Source organism: Pithys albifrons, chromosome 7, assembly GCF_047495875.1.
Source record: "Pithys albifrons albifrons isolate INPA30051 chromosome 7, PitAlb_v1, whole genome shotgun sequence".
Classification (NCBI taxonomy): Eukaryota; Metazoa; Chordata; class Aves; order Passeriformes; family Thamnophilidae; genus Pithys; species Pithys albifrons.
In genome coordinates, this window is record NC_092464.1 from 61,102,578 (window position 1) to 61,113,289 (window position 10,712).

Genomic DNA, 10,712 nt, shown 5'->3' on the forward strand with positions numbered 1-10,712 from the left:
TGCCACGTACTTGTTCTCAGACACTTTACCTCAGAGTTCCCTCTGCAACTGAAACCAGGCGTGTGGCTTGAGAGCATGATAGAAATCCCTCCTTTCACCTTCCCCTTGAAGTATCCCTTGGAAAATATCCCTGAGTGCTCTGGTTCTGTAAGAAGTACTCAACTATGAAACTCTCACTTGATAGCTGAATAAACCTGCTCTGTCCTGCCCTTCCCTGTCAGGGTTTGCTCTTTCCATCCACAGCCTCTCTCCCAGCACTGAGGGAGCTCCCCAGACCAGCTGAGAGCTGACCCTGGCAGGTGGCAGAGCTCCTGCCCTGGCACAGCACACTGGGCTGCAGGACCCTGCTCTGCAGGACAGTTTGGGGCAGCCTGGGTGGCACAGCCTGAATTCAAACACTGCAGCCATCCCTGAGAGGAGGGAACCCTGCTGGGATGTCCCTGGGATGGTGCAGCAGAGAGTCCCTGCTTTGCAGCCCGTCCTCATCTTCAGCACCAGAGACACTGTGATATCCCACATTAGAGACCCCCCAGACTGTCGGATGTGCCAGCGTTGGGAGATCTTCCCACAAACTGCACATACATTGCCCTTCATGCAGACTTACCTTCTGAAAGCCTGGAAAGATTCCTCTTCTGTGGATCTTCCTCTCAACTTTCCTCACACCCCAGACTGTGTGTAACCTCTCTCTGCCCTGCTTTTCTGCCCTCGGTGTGTGCAGGCAGTGCCCTGAGCCCTGCTGGGCTGTGCACAGGAGCTGCTCCTGGGCAGAGCTGTCTCTCTGCAGCGCTGCCCGCTTGCCAGGAGCTCCCTGTGTGCCAGGAGCCCGGCCCAGCTCAGCAGCACAGCAACAGCCCAGGGCATTTAATGGCCCTCTGGGGGGGTTGGTGCTGAGTCCCTGAACATCAGATCATGAGGAAAGGTGCAGGAACCTCTTGAGAACGCAAACTCAGAATCAAACTTGAAAGTTTCTTTTGTTGTTAATGGGTCCCTCTGAGGGACATAACTGAGAAAGTGTCCTGAGATTCCAGTTAGAAAACAAAGAGACAATGATGACAAATATGGACTAGGAAAGAAAGGTCACTCTGATGCTGAGGAAAGTAAGAAGCATTTCATTAACGCAAAGGTCCCAGCCCTGGGAAGGGAGATCCTGTCTCTCCCTCATTCCTCGGGGCTCTTCCTTGGGCACCGGGGTGTAGGATGTGGAAAACCAGGGGCAGGAGGATGGGGTGGCACCTCCCAGGCTGCTGAGCAGGGACAAGGAGGCAATGAGGCCCCAGGACTGCAAGGCTCACTTGTCTCCTCATGCCATCAGGGGCACACACAGCAGCCATGGCCAAAGGCCTGCACAACTTGGCTCTCTTGGGGCCTTTCAGCTTCTGCACATCCCTGTCTCCTCTCCTGCCCAGGCTGTCCTATGGTGTCCATGCCCTGCCCCTTTCCCTGCAGGCTGTCGGCATCCCCCGGCTGCCCCACCTTGCTGGCCCCTTCCTGCACTGACATCTCTCCCTCCTCCCTGGCTCTGCCTTGGCACACAAAGCCTTGTGCTGGCCCAGACCCCTTCTGGGTGATGCTTTGTATCAGAGCACTTGTCTTGGAGGGAAATTTCTTTCTTCACATGTCCAGTCTGGACCTTCCCAGATGCCATTCGTGATATTATTTTTTTCTCATTCTGTTTCTGACTACAAAAAGAAAAGCTCCACCATCTCTGACACCACCACTGGGACACTGTGGAACCTCATGGAATGAACGGCCCAGTGTGACACTGCAGAGTCTTATTGATACAATGGATTCATTGTCACGCTGTGGAATCTCATGGAATCAAGGGGTCATTTCAGGAATTATAGAGGGGTGATTGAATCACTTTTCCTCACAGGTTTTAATGATGGCAAATCAGATCCACTTATATAAATTGCATTATATATTATGTTAAATGAGCAGACAGAACAGTAGACAAGTGAACAGATATTTTCTTAAATATTTAATATACTGGAAAGCTGAAGCCTCCTAGTAGAGTATATTATAGCATAAAATAGTGCAGTGCTCTGTATCAAAACAATTATTTTAATGCAGTTGATCAAAAGCAGCAAAAAGAAACAATCATTAAAAAGGGACTGATGTAACTCTCACACAACTAAATAGGGCAGATCTCTCTCCTTCTCTTAACCCCTGGGCAGTGACCATGAAGAGCCATCCCTGCTTCATGGGAGAAGCTCCACATGCTTCAAGGCAGTCTGTGGAAGGATCTGCCATATGGAAGTTGGACTGAGCTTTTATAGTTACGCTGTCAGGGATTGCTGGTCACATGTTTCCAGGCCAGTGAGCAGCTTCTCTGTCCAATGGTGCTTCAAAAAGCAGGATGTGCATTTGCAGTTTGGTGAACCAGGCTGGTTTTAGCAGAATTCAACACCCAAACAGCCCCTTGGTGTCAGCAGTAACTCAGCCCAGAGAGCCTGCATTGTTTGCATTCTCTGAGTGGATTCTGGGCCTGATCAGGGCAGAACATCCTGTCATGGTCCATAAGGCTCTGCAGTGTCACAATGGCCCCTTGGTGCCATGAGGTTCCAAAATATTCTGGGGTTCCTTTCGTTTCAGGAGTCCCCACAAGTCACAAAGGCCCCTTTGTTCCATGAGGTTCCACAGTGCCCCAGGGTCCCTTTGGCTCCATAAGGCTCTTCAGTGTCAAAATGGCCCCTTGATTCCAGGAGGTTTCAGTCTCCCAGGGTTCTTTCAGTTCCATTAACCCCTGCAGTATCACAATGGACTTTTGATTCCATGGTGTTCAGCAGCGGCCCCAGGGTAGTTTGAGCTCCATAACCCTCCTCAGTGTCACAAAGGCCCCTTCATTCCTGGAGGATCCAAAATATCTCAGGGTTCCTCTGGATCCATGAGGCCCAGTTTGTCACAATTGTCCTATGATTCCATGAGGTTCTGTCGTCTCATAATATCCCTTGAGTTCCAGGAACTTCTGTGGTGTCACAATGTCCCCTTTGGTTCCAGGAGGTTCCACACTGTCCTTGCTGGAACACACCTGGTTGGATGTTGCCCCACCTGCAGAGCTGCCTCCAGCTCTGGGGTCCCAGCACATCAAGGACATGGAGCTGTTGGAGTGAGTCCAGAGGATGCACCAGGAAGATCAGAGGGATGGAGCAGCTCTGCCATGAGGGAAGGCTGAGGGAATTGGGATTGTTCAGCCTGGAGAAGAGAAGGCTCTGGAGTAACTTAATTGTGGCCTTCCAGGACCTAAAGGGAGCCAATAAGAAAGTTGGAAAGAGACTATTTACATGGGCCTGGAGTGACAGGACAAGGGGGAATGGCTTCACACTGATAGAGGAAAGGGTTAGATGAGACAGTAGGAAGAAATTGTTTATGGTGAGTGTGGTGAGACCCTGGCACAGGTTCCTCAGAGAAGTTCTGGTTGCTCCATCCCTGGAAGTTGTTCAAGAACAGGTTGGATGGGGTTCTGAACAACTTGGTCTAGTGGAAGGTGTCCCTGCCCATGATGGTGGTTGGAACGAGCTGTTCTTTAAGGTTCCTCCCAACACAAAGCATTCTGTGATTCTGTGACTGGTGGGTGATGTGGTGGTTGGGGCCATCTTGGGCACAGAGACACTGAATGGCAGCATTTTCCATTTGGGTGAGGAAGGAGGGGGCAGCAGAACTGACAGCTGGCACTGATGGTGGGCAGACTGTGGCCTGCCTGGGAGATTGATTGATGGAATCCCTTGGGAGTCAGTCCTAAAGAACAGAGGAGTCCAGGAAGGCTGGACCTGCTTTAAGAAGGAAATATTAAGCTCCAGGAACAGGCTGTGCCCTAAAACAAGCAAGGGGGCTTTATGAAACAGACAACTTTGTTTGGAACTCAGGGGGATAAAAAAGAGACAGTGGAAGGAGGGACAGAAAACCTGGGGGACTACAGGGGTATTGTGAGGTTATGTTGGGGGAAAATATGAAGGGGCGGATACAAACAGGGACATAGTTTGTCCACTGCAAATAAAGATAACAAAAAATGTGTCAATGAGACCCCCACAAGTCCCTGGCCTAGATGGGATGCACCTGAGAGTACTGAGGGAGCTGGAGGAAGAGCTGGCCAAGCCACTTTCACTCATTGCCCAGCAGTCCTGGTGAACTGGGGAAGTCCCAGCTGAAAAGAAATCAGAAACTGTGATTTACAGGCAGGGCCAGGAGGAGGATCTGGACAACTCCAGGCCTGTCAGGCCTGAACTTGGTGCCAGGGAAGTCCATTGAGGAGATCATCCTGAGTGCCATCAGACACACAAACAGGACAACCAGGGGATCAGGCCCAGTCAGTGTGGGTTTGGGAAAGAAAGGTCATGCATGACCAAACTGATCTCCATCTGTGACAAAATGACCGATTCAGGTGATGAGGGAAAGGCTGTGGATGTGTCTCTCTGGAATTCAGTAAAGCCTTTGGCACCACCTCCCACAGCATCTCCTGCAGAAACTGGCTGCTCATGGCTGGGATGAGGGAACTGTTTGCTGAGTGAAAAACTGGCTGATGGCCCAGAGAGTGGTGGGGAATGGAAACAAATCCAGGTGGGCTGGTCACTAGTGGGGTTCCCCAGGGCTCAGTGTTGGGGCTGGTCCTGTTTGACATCGTTTTAATGATCTGGATAAGGGGATCAAGTGCACCCTCAGAAAAGTTGTGGACAACACCAAGGTGGGAGTGATTGTGGATGTGCTGGAGAGCAGGAAGGCTCCGCAGAGGGATGTGGACAGGCTGGATAGATAAGGTCAAGAGTCAGATCCTGTCCTTGAGTCACAACAACCCCATGGAATGTTCCAGGCTGTGAGCAGAGTGGTTTGAGAGCTACCCAGCAGGAAAAGACTTGGGGCTGCTGCTTGAGAGCAGCTGGGTATGAGCCAGAGTGTGCCCAGGTGGACAAGAAGGCCAAAGACATCCTGGCCAGTATGAGGAATAATGTGGCCAGCAGGACCACGGCAGGGCTGTCCCTCTGTACTGGCCACTGATGAGGCCCCACTTTTAATGCTATGTCCAGTTCTGGGCCCCTTACTTAAGAAAAGGACATTGAGGGCCCGGAGCATGTCCAGAGAAGGGATTCGAGCTGGGAAGGGTCTGGAAAACATGTTGGATGAGGAACTGGCGTTTTTCAGTCTGGAGAAGAGAAGGCTCAGGGAGGACCTTGTTGCTCCTCTACAAACACCCAAAAGGAGGTCTTAGTGAGGGGATTCTCCCTCGCTTCTGCAAAACCTATAGGGACAGAAAGTGAGGAAAGAGACTTGAATTGCATAGGTCGAGGTTCAGATTAAATGTTAAATAAAACTTTTATTAACTGAAAGGGTGCTTAGGCAATGAAATAAGTAGCCCAGGGTGGTGGTGGTATCTCCAAGTGCTCAGGTGGTGTTTGGATGTGGCACCTTGGAATACAATTTAGGGGTGATTGTGGGGGTGCTGATTGACAGTTGGAATAGAAGATCTTGAAGGTGTCTTCCAACCTTGATGATCCTGTGGTTCTCTGACCTGTCATCACTGCCTCCATGTTTCTGCTCCAAAAATATCCTGGGGATGTTTTGTCAGTTGTGTCCCTCAGTGGGACCCATTTGCACTGCAAGAAACTTTACAGTTTGAATCTCACTTTAACTTTCCTCAGGGTCTGATGTTCAGGGACTCAGCACCAAACCCCCCAGAGGGCCATTAAATGCCCTGGGCTGTTGCTGTGCTGCTGAGCTGGGCCGGGCTCCTGGCACACAGGGAGCTCCTGGCAAGCGGGCAGCGCTGCAGAGAGACAGCTCTGCCCAGGAGCAGCTCCTGTGCACAGCCCAGCAGGGCTCAGGGCACTGCCAGGGCAGCTCAGGGACACCAGCAGGGCACAGACAGAGCTTAAAGGGGCTCAGCATTGGGAGGATGACTCAGAGCTCATGGAGGAGAAATCTTTGCAGTGCTGGACACGGTGAGTCTGTGGGTGCAGGGCAATGTAGGGGCAGCTCCTGGAGGCATCTCCAAAAGCTGGCCCAGCCCCAGCTGATGGGATATGTGAGGAGGGGGTGTTGGGGGGCACTTTGGAATAGCTGTGGAGCCTGGGGGTGCAGCCAGGGGTGCCCAGGGCTGTGGTGCAGAGCAGGGTCCTGCAGCCCAGGGTGCTGTGCTGGGGCAGGGACTCTGCTGCCTGCCAGGGTCAGCTCTCAGCCGGCCTGGGGAGCTGCTCACAGGGCTGGGGGAGAAGGGCTGTGAGGAAGGAGCAATGGCTGAGATCTGGGTCCTTATGTGAATAAGGTTCTCTGTGGTTTGAAGGTGCTCAGAGCTGGACAGCAGCACAGGAGATTTCACAGGATATTTTTCAAGAAGCACAGAAAGGCAGGGGCTGTTTCAAAGGGAATTATCCTGTTCTTACTTTTTTTTTGTGGGCTATCTGGCCCATAAAAAGTAGAAATTAATTTCTCATTTCAGGAGGTGGCACTTCCATTTCAAATCGTTTACACCTACTGATGAATAAACCTGGGAGGATTAGAAATCTGCCAAGTACACACGTCATCAGTGCTGCTTTTCCATTCTCCTCAGGGTTGCTTTGACATTGCCAGCAGATCCTGCACAGGCAGAGCTGTCCCTGGGCAGTGCCCTGTGCTGGGAGGGCTCTGCAGGGCAATGCTGAGCACCCAGGGCTGGGATGGGCTCTGGGAGCACTGCCAGGGAAGCAGTTGCTGGCAGGGACAGCTCCAGGCAGCAGAGCCCTGGACAGGGAGTGAGAGGGAGCTGCTGCTGAAATGCTGTGGCAGGGGTTTAAGGCAGCTCTGGGCCATCCCTGCTCTGCAGATTTCTGCCCAGAACAAGTCCCTGATCTCATCCACCACCCAGCAGAGTCCTTCCCTTGGCCATCTGATTGTCTCTGTAGGGTCTCCATAGGAGTGTGGAGGAATTTCTCTATTTTCCCCTCCTCTTCATGCTGCCTTTGCTCCCAGCTCAGGTGGGAGTTCTGGGCAATGAGTCTCCTGGACTCTCCAGTCAGGATGCAACATTTTTAGGACATTCAGTTCTTTCCCTGGATGATCCTGCTGTCCTGCAGGATGGCTTCCTAAGGGGCAGAGCTGTGCCATGGCAGCTCTGTGTTCCCCACAGCCCCTCAGCACTGAGGCCATGGCAGTGGGTTTGCAAGATGTGTGCAGGCAGCTGCAATGAGACCTCTGTGCCCCTGGTGGGAGGGAAGAGCTGAGATATCTCTCTTCTCTAGGATGAGACAGGATGAGGAGTTTGAAGATGTGCCCTTGGAAAGTGGAGTCACCAGCTCTCAGCAGTGTCCAGTTTCTCCTCAGGGGAACCCCCGGGTGCCTTTGCCCTGCAGAACAGAGAGGTGACAGCCTTGGGCAGATGAGAGCAGGGCTGATGAATCTTGCCAAACATTGCAGGAATGGATGATCTCTTTGCCTCACAGGACACACAAGTTGTCTCTTAGATAGAAGTATAAATACCAAGGATTCCTGCCTTAAAAATTTCAGTACTTGTGTTGGAGCAAATAGAAGCAAACAAACAAAACTATACCCCCACAGCTCTGCTCTGCATTGGGGTGAAATGGGAGTGACAATGTTGAGAAGCTTTTTAGTACCATGGGTGGCCTAAAACTAACATCAGTCTCAGTTCCTATTTATCTTTTGTTGTAGGACAGAACTGAGTATACCAGAACATCAGCAGAGCTCCTTTTTCCCTGGAGCTTTCTGAGCCAGGCCTCAACAGAAGTCCTCAAATGGACCAGCTAAAGGGTTTTTGTGAAAAAGAAGAGGTGATCTGAGGGTGTTACATAAGGACTAGAAGAGGTTTTTTCTGAAACATGTACTGTGACTTGTTACTATATTTTTCTCCTTGGACAGGTGCTATACCAACGGGAAGCTCATGCTCAACAGCAGCTCCATCAGCCAGTTCCTCCTCCTGCCATTGGCAGACACGCGGCAGCTGCAGCTCCTGCACTTGTGGCTCTTCCTGGGCATCTCCCTGGCTGCCCTCCTGGGCAACGGCCTCATCATCAGCGCCGTAGCCTGCGACCACCACCTGCACACCCCCATGCACTTCTTCCTGCTCAACCTGTCCCTCACAGACCTGGGTTGCATCTGCACCACTGTCCCCAAAGCCATGCACAACTCCCTCTGGGACACCACAACCATCTCCTACATGGGATGTGCTGCACAGGTGTTTTCCTTTATGTTGTTCATCACAACAGAGATTTCCCTCCTCACCATCATGTGCTACGACCGCTACGTTGCCATCTGCAAACCCCTGCACTACGGGACCCTCCTGGGCAGCAGAGCTTGTGCCCACATGGCAGCAGCTGCCTGGGCCAGTGGCTTTCTCAATGCTCTGCTGCACACAGCCCATACATTTTCCCTGCCCCTGTGCCATGGCAATGCCCTGGGCCAGTTCTTCTGTGATCTGCCTCAGATCCTCAAGCTCTCCTGCTCACACTACTACCGCAGAGAACTTGGACTCATTGTGGTTACTGTCTGTTTAGTGTTTGGTTGTTTCATTTTCATGGTTTTCTCCTATGTGCAGATCTTCAGGGCTGTGCTGAGGATCCCCTCTGAGCAGGGACGGCACAAAGCCTTTTCCACGTGCCTCCCTCACCTGGCCGTGGTCTCCCTGTTTATCAGCACTGGCATATTTTCCTACCTGAAGCCTCCCTCCATCTCATCCCCATCCCTGGATCTGACATTATCAGTTCTGTACTCGGTGATTCCTCCAGCACTGAACCCCCTCATCTACAGCCTGAGGAACCAGGAGCTCAAGGATGCTGTGAGGAAAATGATGACTGGATGCTTTTCAGCAACAATAACCTGTCTGTTTTCTGCTCTATAGAGTTCATCGTGTAACTCATTAGAAGCCCAAAATGCCTTCTCATGTTTTTGGTGATGGTCAATTGGCTCTTCTTGTCAGGATGTTGTGCACAATAAATTTTTTTATTAATTTCTTTTGTCATTCTTTGTTTTCCTGTGTGACCCAGAATCTCTGAGGAATTGTGCTCTCTTTATATTCAAAGAAAATAAATTATCCTGAACTGTTCTTGTTCATCTGTGATCCTATCTGTGGGACCTTCATAAAGCTGCAGGGCAATTTCATATGTGCAGAGGAGAAGGGGAAAGAGTCCAGCACAGCAGCACTGCTGGGGACCAGCAGGACTATTTAGAGTTGCTCCCTTTCCACTTCCACACTCTCCTTCTAAGACCCCATATTGGTGTAAGATCTGAGTGCTCTGCCAGTTTGGTCGGGCTGTTTCTGTGTGGTGATGCCCAAAGGGGCACAAGGAAACTGCTTAGAGACAGAGTTTTAATCTTTAAGCAGCAAGGCATTTATTGAAGCAACGTTGGGGAACCGTCCGATTCTCGTCGGACAATAGAGTTCCGAAGTCAGCAGTGTGAAGCCAGAGTATTTATACAGTTTCTGTGAGAGATTACATCATTTTTACATGCATATTCATGTTATTGCAACACTTGGTTATAATATATAGAGCAGGCAGAGTCCAGGCGGAGTCAGGGGTGGAGTCGTCGTTTTGAGGAATATTATGGTGGGAGTTCCTGTTACCTCATCTGGTAGGGGTCTCATTTCACCTCCTCATCCTCGGTGAACTTTTCAACTTCTACTGAATTTTGCTGATTTTAATATAGATCGTGGCAAAATGCTGTGTTTGAAATTTCTTGTCTCTTCCTGCAGGTCACCGTGCCCTGTGCTCGGGCTGTGCTTCTCCCTTATATGTTATTGCCTGCGTATTTCGTATTGGTTTGGACAGACCTCAAGACCACCTTTGGATAGCTCCCAAACCTGGTTTCTATCCAGCTATATTTCCTGTGGCTGGCTTCAGAGACTGTTTTGTGTTAATTCTTTGGGTCCTGTGCTTGCTCTGCTTCAGTGGGAGTGCTGTGACTGCCAGCAGACAATGGGCATTTTTGTGACAGAGTTGGCCTCAAACAGCAGTTCCATCATGAAAAGGGATCTCCTCAGCACAGTGCCTGCAGGTTGTGGTCTTCTTCTAAAGTCACTCTGAAGAACATGCACAGATAATGGACACTAAAGAGACTCCTTTTTTGGCTTGTTCTCCAGGGGCTCAGTGTGATGAGATCAGGGGCTCAGTGTGGCCTTCGAGAAAATTAGATCTGCTTTTGCTTGTTGATGGCCAGAGCCCAAGCAGATGGAGAATGATCTGGGATTAACATTCCTGGGTCTCTGTAGCTTGTGACAGGAATGATGGCAGGAGAATGTTTTATTGAAGAGACCTGGGAACAGCCAGAAGAACTCAAAGGACCTGCAGGGCCAGTTTGTGCCAAGGAGTCAGCAGGAAATTCAGCCCAGTGAGCACAGGCCTGTCAAGTGTGGGGTCACTCCATGATTATATTCTATATCTGGGTGTAAACTGAAAAACAAGAGCTCTGCAGATCCAGGGGACACATCAGGTACAGGGAAAGGAGTCTAAGTGACCTGTCTTACCCTCAATGAAATTCCACCATTGGATCCAGTGCAGCCCCCAGACCCACCTCCCAGCACTGGAACAAGGCAGGGCCCCTCTGAGCACCCTCCATGGCCACACAAGAGCTTGTGTGGCAGGGGGGCAGTGGCGGGGACCACCATCAGCTGGCTCTGCCTCCCAGCCTGACCAGCACAGCCCAGCAGAGTCCCCCCATGGCCCTGGGCACCACAGCCCCCGTGCCCTGCAGAGCAGCACCCCCAGCTCAGGGGCTGTGGGGAGAACAGGGAGGGG

The 10,712-nt window shown here is 51.2% G+C and overlaps 2 protein-coding genes across 2 annotated transcripts in view; one reads left to right on the forward strand and one right to left on the reverse strand.

Moving 5' to 3' along the window:
• Positions 1–10,712, reverse strand: part of LOC139673847 (class I histocompatibility antigen, F10 alpha chain-like) — a 283,320-nt gene that overhangs the window by 175,758 nt on the left and 96,850 nt on the right. The window lies entirely within an intron of this gene.
• Positions 7,862–8,818, forward strand: LOC139673883 (olfactory receptor 14J1-like). Its single transcript, XM_071559816.1, has one exon. The coding sequence runs from the start codon at positions 7,862–7,864 to the stop codon at positions 8,816–8,818; it is 957 nt and encodes a 318-aa protein (XP_071415917.1).

Bases quoted from the DNA above. Each gene is read 5' to 3' on its own strand.
- LOC139673883 (XM_071559816.1), top strand. From the start codon at position 7,862: ATGCTCAACAGCAGCTCCATCAGCCAGTTCCTCCTCCTGCCATTGGCA.